This window comes from Zootermopsis nevadensis, unplaced genomic scaffold (genome assembly GCF_977971745.1).
Source record: "Zootermopsis nevadensis isolate Lab colony 2312 unplaced genomic scaffold, Znev_1.0 Znev_ptg000029l, whole genome shotgun sequence".
NCBI lineage: Eukaryota > Metazoa > Arthropoda > Insecta > Blattodea > Termopsidae > Zootermopsis > Zootermopsis nevadensis.
Window position 1 is genome coordinate 2,712,721 of NW_028259161.1, and position 19,969 is coordinate 2,732,689.

General features: G+C 37.2%; 1 protein-coding gene across 9 annotated transcripts in view; it reads left to right on the top strand.

The window, feature by feature from the left end:
* Dscam4 (Down syndrome cell adhesion molecule 4) overlaps positions 1-19,969 on the top strand; it is a 77,049-nt gene that overhangs the window by 39,297 nt on the left and 17,783 nt on the right. For 7 of the 9 annotated variants that reach the window (XM_087358188.1, XM_022082868.2, XM_087358190.1 and 4 more), the window contains exons 4-19: positions 975-1,136; positions 3,073-3,222; positions 8,631-8,751; positions 9,622-9,800; positions 10,574-10,846; positions 11,814-11,958; positions 12,502-12,653; positions 13,047-13,157; positions 13,239-13,400; positions 13,857-14,147; positions 14,822-14,941; positions 15,850-16,023; positions 16,814-16,961; positions 17,819-17,967; positions 18,767-18,898; positions 19,521-19,688. In XM_087358188.1, the coding sequence (XP_087214314.1) occupies positions 975-1,136; positions 3,073-3,222; positions 8,631-8,751; positions 9,622-9,800; positions 10,574-10,846; positions 11,814-11,958; positions 12,502-12,653; positions 13,047-13,157; positions 13,239-13,400; positions 13,857-14,147; positions 14,822-14,941; positions 15,850-16,023; positions 16,814-16,961; positions 17,819-17,967; positions 18,767-18,898; positions 19,521-19,688 (2,637 nt within the window). Of the gene's footprint in view, positions 1-974; positions 1,137-3,072; positions 3,223-8,099; positions 8,235-8,393; positions 8,437-8,630; positions 8,752-9,621; positions 9,801-10,573; positions 10,847-11,813; positions 11,959-12,501; positions 12,654-13,046; positions 13,158-13,238; positions 13,401-13,856; positions 14,148-14,821; positions 14,942-15,849; positions 16,024-16,813; positions 16,962-17,818; positions 17,968-18,766; positions 18,899-19,520; positions 19,689-19,969 lie in introns of those variants that run through there. The other 2 variants (XM_087358194.1, XM_087358193.1) reach the window with 2 other exon arrangements.

Sequence of the window (19,969 nt, forward strand, 5' to 3'; positions counted from 1 at the left end):
GTTCGGTTCTTCAGCATCTAGACATGTTTTACAATGGAAAATGCAAATACGTGACACAGACGAGTAATTTAATAGACGAGGTATTCATATATTTCCACCCGCATAAAGCGGAAATCTTTTGTAGAAATCTCTCCTCTTGTTAACTGCACATTGAATCTCCAGGTTCCATAAAAGCTGGAAATCGTTTTACCGCCTCTAGAACTACCAGTTTCTATAGAGCTGGTGTCAATTTTTAAAACTCTCATGCCCATTTTTCGAAACATGCTAGCAAACGTAAGAATCTTATTTTTATTTTTCCAACATAAAACTTATAATTTAAATTTCTTGAAAATACAATTTAAAGTACTCTATAAATACATACATTAAGCTTAGTACCGTTTCCTTTATTATGAAAGGCTGATAACAATATTTCACTTCTAATTCTGCCCGTAAGTTAACGACTTTTCATAATATCGTATATACTGAAGATGAAGGCTTCTCTTCCACGCCTCTAGCTCCTCGGTGCTTCCGGTCTCCGGTAAGAGAGCAGCACTTCCATCAGCACATGGAATTTTCTCATTTGAATCCTCAGAACAGTCTTATAGAGAATCAACGTTCTGTGAGGTATTACTGTGTACGGACATATCGGAAGGAACTGAACTGTCAGGGGCAAGGAAATTCTGCTGATGGCTTTCTTCTGGGTTGTAGCGCCGTGTAGTCTGGTAGACGTTCACCGATGTTTCTGAAGCACTTGCTGCCTCGATCATTACGTAGCAAGAGCCTCTGAAACGTTGCTAAGCTCCTACCAGACTACACGGCGCTGCAACCGTCTTCATACTTGCCGGCGTGAAAACCTCAAATCCGACAATGTCTCCACCATTAAATCCCTCAAATATAATTAATTATGCAGTTGATACAAACTACAGGAATATTAAATTTGCATGAGAGAAAGAGCTGGCAGGTCGAAGTGACTGACGGTCCCTACCTGGTTGCAGTGGTGAAGCAGAAATATGAGGTGCAGGTATACGACGAGTACGTCATCAGCGGCAACACAGCCGTGCTGCGCTGCCAGGTACCGAGCTACGTGGCAGAATACGTGATGGTCACCTCGTGGATCCAGGACGGCGCCGTCAACATCTACCCAAACACGGACACAGGTCATTTATGGCACGAAGTGCACAGTGGGGATATAATGCCATCTGGCAAACTGTAATCCCCAAAATCATTTTGGGGGTTTGTGCTACATTGTCTAAGATCATGCGCGCACGAGCGGTTTGAACCGCAGCGGTTTTTCTGCCGCAGTTTCAGTAGGAAGCGAGCGCACGTGTGGTAGTTTTACCGCTGCGGTTTTTCGATTGTAATATGCTTAATTTTCGATGCGATGCGGTAGCCGCACAGAGGCTGGCGGTTTCAATACGTAGAACACGAACCTGCGTGCGCGCGAAACAGCCGCACGGCGACCATTGTTTACCCAACCTTGGTGTAACTAAAAAGGAGAAAAGGCCGGCACTGTACAGTTACAGTGACGAAAACTAAAGAGAAACTATGGATAGAAGTCTGTGAAGCTCTACTGCCGAACTAGAACTAACTTGACAAAAAAATAGAAAGTATCTGAATAATTTCTTTGGATACATACGCAGGTCTTCATATAACTTGTGTAATTGGCCTTTCAACAATCTTTGACTTACAAGTAGAGGGAACCAAAAATTATTGATACGCTTTGCCCTTGCTCTTAGCAAAAAGCGCACACAGCTACAGTATCAACTAAATCCATGACTCTTCTTATTAGCCTAGAGCACACACCAACTGTCTCCATAAAATCCAGCTCCAAACTGAAAAGAAAACGCAGACAATGCGTTTATTTCACCGTCAGTGCGCACAGCCAACAACAATCTGCGGTTGAGGTTGTTCTACCGCTGTGGCGATAAACCCGCTCGTGCGCGCTAGCCCTAATTCAATTCGGGTGCGTCTGAGACAGTTATTACCACCATTTTTGTAATAACCTCCTCGTGGAGAAAGCAATTAAGAGTGTCTGACATCAATGAGCTCAGAAGAATACTTGTAAATAAGAGAGATGTGGTAACCGGAGTGCTCCATAGTTTATACTTTTCCCCATATATTATCAGGGCGATCAAAGCAAGGAGGACGAGATGGGCGGTGCATGTAGTGCGCATCAGAACGACGAGAAATACCTATAAAATTTTCGTTCGAACGCCTGAAGGGAAGATCACTCGGACGACCTGGGGGTAAATGGGAGTAGAATATTAAAATCGATCTTAGGATAATACCGGTGGCGGGCTGTTGTGAACACGGTTATGAACTTTCGGGTTCCATGAAGGGTTCAGAACTTCTTAGCCTTCTGAGCGTACTACTGGCTTATGCTCCATGTAATACGTTGCATAATAGAATTTTAATTTCTATAAAAAGACTCATCATATGATGATTTAGTACATAACAAAATACGGCCTAAACTGGAATTAATATCTTCAACTCTTATCAGAGATGAGGAGCCAGGATAGCTCAATCAGTATAGTGACCAGCTATGGGCTGGACGACTGGGGTTCGATCACCGCCGGGGGCAGAGGTTTTTTCCTCTAACCTCTGCATCTAGACTGGTTCTGGGGCCCACCCAGCCTCCTATGGGTACCGGGGTCCTTTCTCGGGGGTAAAGCATGGCTGGGACGTGATGCTGACCACTCACTCCCCGTCTAGTGCCGAGGTCAAGAATGAGTAGGAGCTATACCTCCGTTACCCCCAAACGACCTACATGGCAAGAGAGAGACAGTTTTTTTTTAATGTTTACATGCATATTTTATTAGTAATGGTTAGGTTTTGTCCCATCTCTCATGCATCCTCCTGATAATATTCTAAAGCACTTCATTAAAGAAAGGTTTTAGACTTAAGAAAAATAAATTGAAATCTGATATGCAGAAAACCAACTTTTGTGACATCTTGCATTATTAAAGAAATGTTTGAAACTTGCATAACACTGTTTTAGCAGCTGCAATAAAGCTTCAGAAACCAGCATAAAGATGGTCATTATGAATATGGGGTTATCAGCACAAATTTTGAAGTCCCTACTGCTTGCTGCAGGTGGAAAGTATGTGGTGCTGACAAGCGGTGACCTCTATATCTACAATGCAGGGCCGAGTGATGGCTACAAGAGCTATGCCTGTAGGACAGTCCACCGACTCACAGGGGAAGTGCATGCCAGCACATATCCAGGTCGCATTATCATCACAGGTAAAACTAATGCCACACAATGGTCACTAAAGATTGAATATGGGCTTACAGGAAATTACATTTATTGTTTAAAATTCTTTTTCATAAACTGCTTTCAACATGATCTTTCAGAAGTGACTCCATGTAGATGTAATAAGAAGTACGTTTTAAACTAACCATAACAAATTTGTGTTGACAACAAATGAAATTCCTAATGTGTGAACATAAAGAAGGGAATCCAAGTAACTAATCTTCTTTAATATTTGTCACATGAATGAATGTAAGGTCTATGAACACACAATAGACCTTGTACTGCAATTTAGCATAATATCAGACAGATCTGAAGATTGACTGACTAACCCTTTGCATTCTATAGATCTGGATCACAAGGTTGTAAAACAAATGAAGATAAAACAGGCACTTACAAGTAAAATAAACAAAAGCACACTAAAAGAAGAGCAACGAACTTAAATTTATGTACCACATATGAACACAAATTCTGTACACCTGCCCATATAGAACTAAAAAATTTGCTAGTAATTGTTCAACGTTTTCAAACTCATCAATAGGGTATATCAAGTTCTGAGTGAAAAATAATTGTCATGATGCCTTCAGTGCAACTAGTTAACTATTTGCATGGTTTTATTCCTGTTCTTTATTGTACTGTAACTGCTTATGGAAGTGGAGTGTTCTATTTTATCACTTGTAGGATGGCCTCAGTTGCTTCACTGACCACACTTAAACCATATCCAGTACTTGTCACAGCTTCTCTCACTATACCAGTTACAAATTTATTAAAATTTCTGTATATCTGTACCCAATTATAGGTCTGTCTGTCTGTATCTCTCCCCCTAATATTATTATTTAACATCCAAAAATTGATTGTTTCCAAATTTGTATGAATAATATCTTCTATTGCTTATTTCCATTTGATAATGTCATATGGAATTAATTCTTTGGGGAAACTCATCAGACAGAAAATAGTATTTCATATTCAAAAGAAAGCCCCACTTAATGGTACCTGCACCCTGTCGTGGTGGTGGGGCTTGAGTACCTCAGTGACCCCAAGAGCTATACTGGCGGTAGCATAGCTACTGGTAGGGCCTCCCTAGCCAGACTGGTCAAGGGGGAGAGGTCAGACTAAGACAGGTGCCCTGGTCCTCCAGGTTGGGGGTTTGTCGCAAGGCTAACAACCTTGCACCGTAAAAAGGAAGATGTTTCGAAACCTCAATCAAAACCTCGGACAGGATAGACCTAACAATAGGACCGAATGGAAGAGAAGAATTGAGGAGGCCATGGAATGAATATGGACCGGAGAGCCATAGAAGAAGAAGATTCAAAAGAAAGTCATTATATTAATGGCAGGCACTAAAAGGAGAGCCTCATGCAGGGAATTGTTTAAAGAAATTTAATATTCTTCCACTAGCCAGGAAAGTCTTTCTCTCTTTATTATTATTTGTAGTGGACAACATAGACAAATTTCAAACAAACACAAATATCCACAATATAAGTACAGGATACAGATATAACCTTCATTCGCCAAACACTAAACTCAGCAAATATCAAAAACAGGTATACTATACTGTAATTAAAATATTCAACAAACTTCGTCCCACTATAAAAAGTCTGGGTCACAATACAAAGAATTTTAAGCCAGCACTAAAAAAAGCATCTCCTATCCCACTCCTACTCCAAAGGATAATTTGTCCCAACCAGAAATTCTAAGCTATTATAAATACAAATAAGCAATAGTGGTTATGGTTTCATGTGAAATTATTTTTGAGGTAATACTGTAGTTGACTGTAAATTACTGTCATAACCATTTAATTTATATTTGTATTAGAAATAAGTATTGTATTTGTGCTATGACACATTCTACAATCTTAATTTGAGCCTATGAATGGTCTATGGAATGTAGGTGAAATTAATTCTATTCTATTGTATTCAGGCTAAGTGAAAATATAAGAGATTTACTAACTGCTGTACGATGGAGTAAGCGTCAGAACTGATATGTTCAATTCTGTAAAGTTTATAATTTAAAAATACTATGAGTTTAAAAATTTCTGTGGTATGATTCATGGTTTCAACAATCATAAAAGGCTCTGAAAGATTTCAAGCTGTGAGTCATCACAGACTTAAAACTGATCTTCCCAAATTTAAGTCATACATACCCGTGCACTTACAGCTTCACTTCCTCATTAGAATCCCTCCATTTTCATCATGTGACAAATTTCTCTATCATTCTCCATGGACGAAGTAAAAAGAACCATAGGATCTCAAGTTTGGTTGTATTCATGTAGTTCTCTAAATACCAATGCTTAAATTTAAAAAAAATGGAATTTTTCTATGACTGGTAATTAATATGTTTATTCTTTGAAGAATCAAAAACTGTGCTTACTTTACTTTTAAAATTAAAAAAATATCTCCTTAACTGATACTTATATGACTGGTATCAATGATTTGTAAATAAAATTATTATTGGTGGCAAGTGCAACTTAATTTTATACTAATAAGCAATGCAGTCATATTAAAGATGACTTTGGAATAAAATCTGTGAAGATTTAGTTAAAATAACAAAAAACACTTCCGATATACAAATTATAATTTAATTTAATTTCTCAATTATTTGGTGTTTGGTAAAAAGGGCGTAAGTCGATCTAACTTACCGTTAGCTTAGGTCCTTCTTGCACAAGAAAGCTACTTTCAGCGAGTGTATATTTGCATACGTAAATATATCACTTCGCATACACATACAGGCCAGTAAACGTCAACCAACTTTGTTAATTTTTAGTTTTATGTTACTTTTAATGCAACAGCAAGATATTTGTAAATGTCTGGGCACTCGTTCAAAACTTACCGATACCGCCAAAAGTGTAAGATATGCCGATTGTCAAATACTGATTTAGAAACATGAAAGATGCACGTAATTCTTTGTATTCACACGTTTCTTTCACTTTCCATTTACGAAGTCTTTAAATAATATATTTTACCAACAACTATTTTTCTCACCCCTGCACACAATGACAGCTCAGTCCCAATATGGCTGATTGTCGTCTGTAAGAATTATACATTTTGGTAAAGACAAGATGGCGAAATGACTAATTTCTTGTACCAACAGTTGGCCTACAATATGCATGGCTAACTTAGAAATAGTTTTAAGGTTATAGGTACAGTCTTTACACGCTTACCTAAATTTCATACAAAATCTTATTTCACCACAGACTCTTCGGTGGTAGCACTAAGAACTGCAGACATCTAAATAATTAAAAATTACGGAAAAGAGGATTTCAACCCATGGTGACAATCAAAAAAAGGTTCAAATTTTGCACAGAAGAAAAACTGAAGATCACAAATCAACCTTCGTGTAGATAAACGATCATATTAAGTTTAAAGCTACATAGTAGTAACCCTGACATCTGGCACTTGACAGGACATCGATTATCGATTATTAAGTAGTAAAGCACGCAACACTGATAAATGGAAAACAAATTGTGGAAATTATTTTGGCCAGCTGTCGGAAAACATCACGATATCCTTAATTCCGTAATTCCCATACTAAATATATATTTTTTTACAAAATAAGGAGCATTTAAATTTCCAGTATTTTAAATTAGGGGTCTGCAGTGGCCGCACGGTCTGAGGCGTGGGCCTTGTGCCGCTTGGTCACCGGGACCATGAAATATAATAAACATAAGGCAACGCAGTACTTATATTAAATTTATATAGTAAATAGACCAAAGTACATAACTTTCAAAAACGTCCTGCCGTATTGAATAGACCCACAGCTACCATCAGAAATACTCGAAATGACAATTTGCTATTTTATCCTTGTACCAAATCAAATCTATTTGACTCTATTATAAATGGTTGCATGTACATATAAAACCGTAAAGCAAATAATGTACTTAAATGATAAGCCTAAATATACAAATGTTCAATATTTATGACACATTGGGAACCGTGCAGCGTGTGTCATGCTGTCATAACTATGTTATTTATATCTGTATCAGAAACAACTGTTGCATTTGTGCTGACATGTTTTACATCCTTAGTCTGGGCCTATGAAGGATTCATGGAATGTAAATACATTTTGTTCTGTTTTATTCTGTGGCTGCGTTGGAAACAACTTCCCGAAATCCTACAGGGCAGAGAATTCAGTGGTTTGGCAGGAAGGGTGGGTACGTGGGTGAATACTTATTGCATGAGCCTGCCCCCTTCTATGAGGTTTCCTCTGAAATGTTAAACGTTGGTTTTTGCAACGTTGTTATGTTTTACGAGCATCTATGGTCTGCAAATATTTTACCATCTGAATTGGTATGAATGCTTTCTTTATAGAAATATTTGTAAATTTAAATCAGTTGTCTACAATTATAACCACATGCTCAGAAGTTGGTCAAAGGAAAAGTGCGTTAGAAAAATATTACGTAAAGACAAATTTAAGAATGTAAATCTGTCCACATATAGATAGCATCCATTGAATTTCACTGAACACGGCAAAATTCATGATATGATGGAACGAAGAATGTAGTTTCTTGACGTCCTTTAAATTTGAATATCTGTAAATATTATACCCACATTTTATTGCTAAGGTAGCAAATATGAACATAACCTAAATAAAATGCACTTTGTTCACAGGCTCAGCGTACTTTCTGCGAATAGTAAAAGGCCGTATCTTTACTTTCAAAATAAATTATACCCATATTGGCAAACTTTCATAATTTAGTGATATTACTCTTACGCCGCTTTTCCCTGCAACGTCTGATTTTAATGCTGATTAGTGGACATTATTTTACATCGCAGGTGGTGTATGATAGGTGGGAGGGTTGAAGTAGTGTAAGATTGTACTGCGTTGCAGTGTGAGACAGGACGAATGAAATATTATTGAAGCTGTTCAGATAATGGTTAAGTCCTTCGTTGCGTTATATTGCCATAAGTTACTGGGAATTTGGCGGTGCAGATGAACAACGACATAAGTACACTTGTTATCTTACTAAGCTGTATCTGCCGTATTGAAGAAGCATCTTAATTACAAAGTAAAATTAAACATTTACTCTTTTATTCATTGTAGGTAACATAAAGAAAATAGGCACGGGTATTAAATAGGAAGTTTAACCGTCGCAACAGTCTTATAAAACGTAACATTCCGGACGTAATTTTATTAGTGTCTCAACTACACATACTATAATCATTGATCCTAATCGATTTTGATCAAATTTGCTACAAATAATTAGTTGTGTATGTTGGACCAGAGGATTCAGTTTAACTGATATTTGATACGAGAACAGATAATCATTTTGGAATTCGTTTTTTTATTATTATTTATTATTATTTTTTTGCCATGTTCGATACAATCTGACAGAAACCTAAAATGGGATATTTAACAATGCACACAACTTGCCTATTTAACCTAATCTGTGTGCTTTTTACAGAGCCAAAGGGGAGTGTCCAGCCTAGAATAACAGTGGAAAAACATGTGACAAGGCAGGTGAAAGTGGGAGATGACATCATACTACCCTGTGTGGCACAAGGCTTTCCAGTACCCTCTTACAGGTGAGAGAACTGGAAATTGTTGACATATCACAGATTCTTTGTTTTTTTTAATTCAGTGATGTAGAACATGTCATATACTCTTAAAACAAATGTGATCAGTAGATACATAATAGGTTGTTGTGATTTTATACATACATCCCAGAAGAACAATAATAGAGAGTTTTCTGTTAAACTCAGACCACTGCTGGATCCATTGTGCACCTCTGATCTTGTTAGGCCTCCAGGGAGGCCTGACTGCACAGGTAGGGTCAGAATTGACATAACTGAGAGCCTCTTAATATCTACATCTATCAGCTCTATCTATGCCTCTTCTTCAGCCAGTATTTTAACTCAAATCAAATTTACTGCTTCTGGAGCAAGATATAGACTACTCAATCCCAGTCTAGCTCAAGGCAAGTGCTTTCACATTACCCTGAATCACACATTGACTGGGAACCCAGAGGAGTATAACCTTGTTCCAGCTAGACAGAGCATATAACGCTTACTGACATTCCTAGACAAGCTTTGAGAGCCCTCAAAGCTGCCTGGGCATCTTATCATATATAGATACGTTTGCTTATATAGGTCCTTCCTGTACTTTTTTTTTTCTCGGGCTGAAATTGGCATACACACCAAGCCATTTTTAAGTGTCTGTTAGTTTTGTTTAATTATTTAATTCTGTACTTTTTAAGTTTAATTCTACCAAATCTAGTACTTCCCTTGATAGCCTACAAATTTTATTTCTGCTGCCTGAATTTCATTTACATTTCTGTATTTAACTCTGGTTTGACTACTGTCTGTTTTACTTTGTTTATTACTGCAGACATCTCCAGCACCTTTTTAATGGTATTGCTTGGTTGAAGTTGTGGTTTTATGTATCAATTGGGACAGGTGGTTCCATGAAGACAGAGAACAACTGTCACCTATCAGTGTGGGGGAGAGGGTGTCAATACTGGCGGCCGGGCTGCTACGAATCGCCAAGGTGCGACTGGAAGACATGGGCAAGTACTTGTGTTGGGTCAACAACTCAGCAGGAGAGGAGACAGTGCAGGTCACTCTTACAGTAACAGGTAAGTTAAACAAAACAGTCAAAGTTTGTGGGCAATAAATGACATATTGTCTATTTATTTGCTCAGTATGTCACAGGACATTTTCAAGGAAGAGCACAATAAAACTATAGAGGAGACTTATGCTTGACTGAGAATTGCGGGTGTCCACAAAGTATAATAAAATATATTTATAGACTGTATAGAATGGGAACCCATATAGCACACTGATTAACATGACTGGTTACAAGCTGGGCAGTTGTGGTTAGTTTATTCAGGACAGGGAATTTTCTCTTTCACCATGACCAAATCAGCTTTAGGGCTTAGGCTTAAAGCATCTGGAGCATCAAACTGAACTGAATAGTGCTGATGTTTGCAATATGTGAAGCCTTATCTCATGCTGCAGTCTATGCCTTTAGAATAGAACAGAATTTATATACATTCTCTAGATCCTTCATAGGCGTAACCCACAATACTTAATCTTTCTTTCTTCTTATGTTTTAAAATACATTTCCCCTACATGGATACTGTTGTGTAAGCTACTTAGGAAATGGAATACACCTATTTTTGGAGTCATAAGAATCTATTGTATCAGCATGTTGATGTTGGTCCTCTGAATTGTAATGCCATTTGGACTTGTAGGTAGATATCAACATTTTAGAGAAATATGTTGTCTTGTTCGTCAGCCCTGAAGATGGAGGCAGTATTTTCCTTTGAAACATTGGTATCTGACTATGGCTGAATTTGGTTGCTATTTCTATGATGGTACACACTGTTCTACTTCTGTTGTGTGGCAGCACCTTTATCAGCTCATGTGCAGCCACAGACACAAGTAGTAGATGTGGGAAAGGAAGCAGTTTTCCAGTGTATCACTGGGGGACATCCTGTTACTCGTGTGTCATGGTATCGCAATGCAAAACCTATTGTGCGTGACAGCCGTTTTGAAATTACCTCATCACCTGAGAAGCTCATAATTCGACCACTACAGAAAGAGGACCATGGGATGTACCAGTGTTTCATAAGCAATGAATGGGAGATGGCACAAGCCACAGCTGAACTTCAGCTTGGAGGTAAGTGGGTCAAGCTCACATGCTTGTGGTACATGAGAATTAGCAATTTAATGTTCCTGTAATAATTCTCATTGATCATCATGTTTAGAATGGTTTTGGCACTTGTCTGTCTATGTATTTGTTAGGTCCTAACCAGCCTGATGGAGCAGAGTCTCCTTGAGATGCTAATGGTCACTTATGAAGTTTATAATTTTGCAGTTTTCTCCATTTTTTGTTATTTCTCTTCCATAGATCAAAATATTCTACTTCATTATCTTATTCTTAAACAATCTGCATCTATGTTTTTTCTTATAATGAGAGACCAAATTTCACACCCATACAAAACAGCGGGTAAAATTATACAGATTTGTGTATTTTAATGTTTATATTTTTAGATAGGAGATGGAAGACACAAGATTCTTAACTGTATTACAATAAGTATTCCTCAAATATAATCTGCTCTTAACTTCTTTGTGAATGTGATTCTTAGCTATTGGTAATCATTTGTAAGAAGTTGATTAATTTTATTTTGTTTAACAATACTGTATCAGCTGCACAGTTTACATAACAGAAAATGATTTAAACATTAACATGTATTAAAATATAAAAGTCTGAAGTTCTCTTGATAATAAAATACAATTAAATCTGTGGTAGATTGGCCGTTTCAAGTTTGTGTAAAATTCTGATATTTTGGGGACTGTCTGTATCTTCATCATCAGGGACAGATGAGATTACTAGCACAAATTTCCCAATATATGTGTTGATCTAACACTGACTGTTCTTCACTGGTGGGGATGGCTCTGTTGAATCCAGTTGGTATCCCTGATTTCGAGATAGGTATTTGTAGCTTACTTCAGTTACCAAGTAGTGAATTGAGAACTCAGTGTTGGATTGAATAAATAGCTACTATAATAACAATGAAACCCAGAACATTTATATTCTAAATTTTTCTAAATTGAAAGACAGTGGGATGCTTGTTGTATTTCAGATGCTAGCCCAGAACTGCTGTACTGGTTCACTGAACAAACTGTGCAACCTGGCCCTGCAATCTCACTAAAGTGTGTTGCTACTGGGAACCCCCCACCACAGTTTGTATGGACCTTAGATGGTTTTCCTGTACCTGACAATACTAGGTGAGTCAGTGTACCATAGATCTTGTTTTTTCTTTTATTTACAGATGATTTATTAAAAACATAAGTTACAGAGTTAAAGAAAGTAAGTGTCCATGAGAAAATCATAATTTTAATTAATTTCCTGATCAATTGCTCTACCATGGAGTAAGTTAATTTTAACAATAAGTAGTAAGACACATTTATACTTGGGGTTTTATTTTAACTGTAAATTACACTAGAGAACTACATCAACCAGAAGTTCAACAGCTGTCATATATTTTACCATACTACATTTCTTTATTTCCATCCAACTGAATTTATTTCTTTACTGTATTGTTAACAAGACAATGAGTGAGAATCTTGATGCTTTGTATTATGAAAACTTCTTTCATCCTTGGTAAGTATTTTTGTTTGCACTTTTTTGTTTTGTCTTTTTCTCTTCAGAATAAGAGACCAACTGTACTTACAAACTGTTTCTTCTCTGAATCACTTGTATATTCTGGTAAGCCGCAAATTGAGTTATCAAATCTAATCACTGATGTTGTTCATTCATTTGTTGTGAAGGTTCCTTGTGGGTCAGTATGTGACAATACATGATGACGTTATTAGCCACGTCAATATCTCTAACCTAAAAGAAGAGGATGGTGGGGAGTACACATGTATTGCTCGCAACTCTGTAGCACAAGTCTTGCACAGTGCTCGCATTAATGTTTATGGTAAGTAACTCACTCAAGGAATATAATAGTACATTGTTACAACTTCTAACACTCTGTTATGCACTGCTTTCAGAATTTTTAAGCAGCAGATTAGTGCAATATTGGCCCTTCTATGGACAAGGTTTGCCTTTATACAGCTTTTGGGTCACCATGTTAAAAAATCAACAAAAAACGTAGTAGCACCTTTTACCTTCAGAATATCAGTCTTCTCCTGAAATGACTAGACTTGTTTTAACGAAATTTGGCACAGGACTTGTGAACTAAACCTTCCCAACTACAGAAAATCTGTTTCATTCATGACAAGGTATTTCCAGCAACAGAATTTTCCTGCTGAGTTAACTTTCTTGTTCTTCTTATGTTGAAAATGATCAGAACACATTTTGATGCCTCCAGGTTTGCCATACATTCGTGTGATGCCAAAAATCACTGCAGTGGCTGGGAGTGATCTGGTAATAAAGTGTCCAGTGGCAGGCTATCCCATTGAGTCCATTGTATGGGAAAGAGGTGAGGTCCTTTAGTTTCCATTGTGATGAGGTCAGAAATGTGTGTTGACATAACATCTTACCAGTCTGCTTTCCATTGCAGATGGCACAGTGTTGCCAATGAACCGTCGACAGCGAGTTTACTCTAATGGAACTTTAGTTATAGAACATGCTCAGCGACAAGCAGATGCAGGGACTTATACGTGTCAAGCACAGAACCGACAGAAGCACACTGCACGAAGAGATGTTGAGGTTCAAGTAATAGGTAATTTATGAAGCCCTGTCTTTATGCTGTCAACTATGCTCCTAAGCTTAAATTTACTTGAGTGGCTAAACAAAAGTTCACCCATAATTCTTCAATTGATCTCTGACTTCCCTTTACAATTAACGATGAAAAGATGAAAAGAATAAACTTTTTTGTGTTAAGATACTTGTTCTGCAGGAATTATTTAATGTTAAAAATTTGTTTTTTCTATTTATTTTGTACTTTGATGGTACTAAAAAGCTGCCTGTATTCTGTCATAAAAACCGCTTCTCAGAGTCTCAGCATGTTCAACACCTCTAAATTGGTGAGAATGGAACTGATTTTCCATCCTCAGGTTACATAATAATACTATATGAACTACACTCATGTTCTTCTACATCCTGCACCACTGTCCTTTGTTATTCAGTGCAACATGACCTCTGTAGTTTGAACTAACAGCAATGGTCTGTATTCCAGTACCTCCCAAAATCCTTCCGATCCAAGAGATGACGAACTTGCTGCGTGAAGGCATGCGAGCTACCATCTCATGCCACATTCTGGAAGGCGATCTTCCCGTCACATTCCGCTGGGAACGTAATGGACATCCTCTGAGTGAACAAAGCTTGGGAGCTACAACTCGACGGCTGGATGAGTATTCAACATCACTCATTATTGAACATATTACATCAAGTCACAGTGGCAACTACACATGCGTGGCACAAAATGTGGCTGGGTCAGAGAGCTTCACTGTACCTCTTACTGTCAATGGTACTGGTACAGTTTTGATTGTTAGAACCCTATATCACGTTTATGTTTAAATCATCTTTGGTGAAGCATTCAGTGTAGAATTTAAGCATTGGCAGTCTTCCAGCTGTAGTGTCTGTACCTGCAAATAAAAATCTTCATGCAATAATCAAGTATTACTACCATGCTAAGGGATGTAGTTAGGTTAGCCAGACATATATTATGTATGAGTTCCACAACATTTCTGTTGGAAAATATCAAAATAAAATAAGCCACTTGGAAGTTCAAGTTTGTCTTCTTCCTTTTAGTTTTTCATTTAAGCCATATTCAGTTGTGACAATTTTGATGCATCCATTTGCATATGATGATATCATGAAACTGTGCCACAGACTAAGAATTTTTGTTCTGCAGCACTCTGCATGGAAACCAGTGATTGTGTAAGGGTAGTATAAAATATTATAGCAGGTCTTTGGGAAACAGGTTGTTTTAATATTTATTGTGTTGAGCTGGCTCAGTAGTTCAATGAAGGTATTTTGTTTGTTTGCTTCAGTAATGAAATTTCATGTTCCACAACAACAGCTGAATAAGTATTGTAATGTTGTAACTTTACCTTGTTGTTAGTCAGTCATCCAGCCGTGTGATCAGCTGCATACTCCGAGAACTTTGTGTTACTGATGGAGCACAACCCTCTGTTGTAGTTCCTCCACACTGGACAGTGGAACCGACAGATGCCAACATAGCGTCAGGCCAAGATGTGACACTGCACTGCCAAGCTGATGGCTATCCTGTCCCTAGTGTCACATGGAGGAAAGCAGTTGGTACATCGTCTCATGTTATTTTGTATCACATATTCCTGATTATACAAATGCATGTACAACTGAATAGATATTTTGATACAGCCATTCAGAAGCTAGTATAGAAATATGGGGAATTCAAATACTGTTTTTGAGTGCTTCATTCCTGGTTTATTTAATTATGCTTTTCCGATTGCATAGGTTGTGTAGCATAAAATGATAGGATGATTTGTGAATTGGAAACATTGTGCAAGGAAAGAGTTGTGGCATATTTTAAAGCATCAAACCATGGAAACCATGGAAAACTTTAGTCAGGATAGCTGATCTCCAGACTGAGGTGCAAAGCAGAATTGCTAACCACTTGATCAAAGTGTCTATCATCAGTGTTTCTGAGGTTTCGTGTTTAATGTCAAGAGGTCACTTTGTCAGATGAAGGTTTTGATTCACTTTAAAGCCATTTATACTCCAAATTTATGTATGTTTTACAAATATAGGCAGCATGTATATATTACACAGCAGAACTTTCCTTTGATGTTACACTGTAATTTAATGCTTTAGCTCCTAACATTTTCATGTAGTACATAGGGGATTTGTCAACCATGATTTAGTTCCTCATAAAAGATTTCCTTTGTATCATTACTTTCATCCTTTGTTGGGGCATGTACATTCAGAACAATAATTTCATACCAGTAGACTCTTGGTATTAAATATGGCATTGTCTCCAACAGACTCTGATTTCTTAACTACTTATATAAGTCTCTAATATATGAAAAATCCTGTAACAGTTCATAACTAGCTACTTTCTTATGGTGAGAATTCAGCAGGCCTTCAAAAAAGAATTAGTTACTGTTTGATCACTCCACTGAACAAAGAATAGTGAAAATCACATTTGTTATAGTATGAACATATTACCATTCTATGCTTTTTTGCAGGTGCCCACCCAGGAGAGTACAAAGAGTTCCTTTATGAGCCAAATGTAAATTTTTACCGCAATGGGTCATTAGAATTTCTGCATATCAGTAAAGATAGTGAAGGCTATTACCTCTGTGAAGCAAAAAATGAAGTTGGAACAGGGGTCAGCAAAGTCATCTTTCTCAAGGTCAATGGTAAGCAATACTTTTTATGTGTAGCTCCCCAGTGACAAAGGTGTACAACTGAGTAATACTGATTTCTCTGACTCCAGATTGGCCCATTTAATTTTCAAATTCCCCCAGACTGTAGTAGTAAAATTTCAGCAAGTTGTAGATATGAAGAAAATACTTCTATTAGCATGTTTTTAGTTTCATATGCCACATAGTGTTTACAGGAAGAGAATGAACCCATTGTATTTTATGTAAGTTCTTCACTAACTAATAATTAACTATCTGTTTTTGTAATCCAGAAGTTCAACAGTGCCACCATTGAACCTGTTTCTGTGCCAATTCATTCCAGTACAAGCTACCAATAGTAATATTAATCCTCCATCTTGGCATGTCTGTTTTCTAATATGATTGCTCCATTTAATTTTTATCACTCCATCCTGATGATGTCTCTGATGTAATTATGCTTACAGTGAAAGTTGCAGAGCTTGTTATGTGATTTCTTCTTGGCCAGCTTGGTTCAATCCTTTTAGGTAAAGATGTTTACTGTGATGCTTTTTTTGAAACTTCTCAGTGACCACTAAATGTTATTTTGGCTGTGTCCAATTCAGTCCTTTGCTTATATGGTTAGATATTTACCAGATTGGAGTGTTGGACAAATGTTACTGAAATAAATTACAAAAATATTTTATGTTAACAAGAACTTTCTCGACCCAGAATTTCAATGCATTAGATTCAACAACAAAAGTGTTGCTTCTTACGTAAGAAAGTTAATAAAAAGCTAATTGAATAATTTTATTGTGTTAATGTCCTTCAGCTCCAGCCTACTTTCCTCAAAAAACAAAACAGATGCAAGTACAGAAGGGAGAGCAGGCACACCTACAGTGCACAGCCCTGGGGGACACACCCATCGAGATCATGTGGAAGGTTGGGGGCAAGCGAATAGGCGAAGACATGGATCAGAGGTGCATTGTTTTATTTATCTGAGGTTATAAATGTTGTCTGTCTGTGAAATGTGTTCTCTCGTCATTTGTACTCTTCACTCTTGTCATCAGATCAATGAGGATGAGGTAAACAGGGCATGCAGCATATGTGTGAGGGGTGAGGAATATATACAAACTTCTAGTTGGAAAATCTGAAGGAGACAGACCACTTGGGAGACTTAAGCATGGATGAGAGGGTAGTACCAAAATTTATCTTAAGGAAATAGGGAGTGACTGGATTCATCTGGCTCAGGATAGGTTCAGTAGTGGGCCCTTGTGGATATGATACTGAATGTTTATTTTCCATAGGAGGAATTGTACTGACAAGCTGAGAAACTATCAGTTTCTCAGGAAGGACTCAGCTGTGTGGACTTAGTTAATTAGATGGTTTGTATTTTAGCAGAGGATGACAGGATAGAAATCATGAGGTGTATTACTAGCATTACAGTCAGTTAATGGAAATCTATTTTATTTGGAAAAAACAAAAAAAGGTATCTTATTAAAAATGTATGTAAAAAGTCATTAGACAACATGAGGTTCTCTTGTACAACACACATAAACATCCTTAATATTCTCTATGCAGGCCCTCAATGGACACTGTATTACTTTTATATGAATATATAATAATAATAATAATAATTTTAAACTGCTTACTTGCAAAAATCATATTGAAATGCAATAAACTTCTAAAGATATGATTTAATTATATATGCTACAAAAATCTGATGTGAGAGTGTCAGCTGCATATCAAAATGCTGGTCATGAAAATAATGGCCTGCTTTATATCCAGTTTGTTTTGTATTACAAAATTGCGACCAACAAAGCTAACTTGTTGCCAGGTACACAATCCGAGAGCAGCTATTGGATGATGGAATGGTATCAGAATTGGGAATATCACATACATATCGGCATGACACTGGAGTTCTCTCATGTTATGCCAGCAATGCCTATGGTCAGGATGAGATGGTGATTCAGCTCATAGTTCAAGGTAGTGCAACTGTGAAGGTTCTCATCTAATCTTGATAATATATCACTAAGTCTTGTATCTAAGTAAGCAATCTGTCACATATATATTATGGTGGGTGGAGTGGAATGATATTCATGTTCATTAACTGATTCATCAGACACTTTCCACACATAAATTTGCTGCAGGAAGAACTTGATTGTTTCTAGAATGTTCCTCCTTGACTCAATTTACAATTATATAAAAGTATATGTCTTTTTTGTCATAACTCATGAAGGTGTTGTTCCCTATGAGAGTTTCTAAGGAAGAAATGTGCCTTTAGCTTTCCACAACCATCCATAGCATTGCTAACTGCATAAAATAGTGTGAATGTCACCTGTGCATCATGAAACTACAACACATACAGAAACATAAATTTCTGTGATAAATTGATACAAATTATTGTGTTTCAGCAAACCAACTTAGTGAAACATAAAGAACCATACTTACTCCAAGAGATAACATCATATATATTTGAACTATGAGATAATAAGCTTTGTGGCAGTGAAGTTGTTCCAAGCTACTCATTGTGGTATGGCAGTAAAGCTTTGCAAATTTTAGGCCATAAAATCAAATGGAGGTGATTGCTTTGCTCTGGAGTAACAACCCTCAGTTTTGAAAAGAATATCCTTTCCTCTTGTGAAGATTGAATTTCAGTAAATTTTCTGACACAAAACAAATTACTGGCTCTAGAAAATGTTATGGTGTATTTGGTGTTGTAACAATCTAAGGACAGAAAGTTTCTTTCACTCCACTTAGGTAGGTATCTAATGTTTTGTTACAGAAGTACCAGAAATGCCAAAAAATATTCGTGTAAATGATCAGCAAAGCCGCTCACTACAACTTTCATGGACACAGCCCTACGCTGGGAACAGTGCCATCACAAACTACATTATTCAGTACAAACTAGTGTCAGGTAGAGTATCTTTCTACCCTACAGATCAACACACTCTGTTTGAAACTAATCACTTGATTGTCTCAAATGTGCAGAAACAGGCTGTATTAAAACACAAAAACAATCCATTATGAACCTGAATCTTCCTATGAAGCAGTGAAGAAAATGGCAGTTGCAAGTTCTAATCTGAGTACTTTGATTCTCACTTACTATTCCCAGTACTCTGTAGGTGTGTTATAGGCCCGACCAGTCAACACAGTAACAACACAGCCTGATTCCATAGGTTGGGCTTTACCTTCAACAAGGTATTTGACTGTACTCTCAGTAATAAAGCTGTCTTTAATATGCTCCTATTGTCTTTCAGCTACTAAACTGTATGAAATTTGGTATAAGTAGTATACACTAAAAGCCTTAAGCTGAGTTAAATTTAGAGTCTTGTTAGTGTTGTCAGCACACATATGTGAATATACCCTCATGAGCATGTCAATTTCTCTGTTTTAAACCCATGTAGTCTGTTCTAACTATACTAGTAATGAACCTTCTAGTTTCATGAAAATTGAGGTATTTTTGACTAGCTGAATGACAGCGAGCTTCTCAAGGACTCTTGTCCTTTGATTATGAATGAAGTGATTTGTTCCCCCAGACGTCTGGCAGGCCCAGCCATCGAAGCTGACAGTCCCAGGGACACAGACAACAGCAACAGTACAAAACTTAAAGCCTGCCAGTTCTTATCACCTGCGAATCATGGCAGAGAACAGACTGGGTCTGAGTGACCCCAGTGAGGTGATCCAGGTCACAACTCAGGAAGAAGGTGATTGTAAACAGTACAATTCAGTATACCATTTTGATCTAGTCTCTCTGTGCAGAAACTGGAATAGTGTCTTAAAATAGGACATGATTCTTCTTCATAATTACTTTGCCATTATTTGCTATTAACAAAGCATGGGATCAAGGGAAGCATTTTCTCATCATTATGATAAATCTAAAAATACTTGACAGATTTTCATTAATTTTGATACTGGGAAGTTTTACTAAATGTTGTCAACATGTTCAAGTGTTGATTAAAATTAGACAACAACAATGGACACTTTC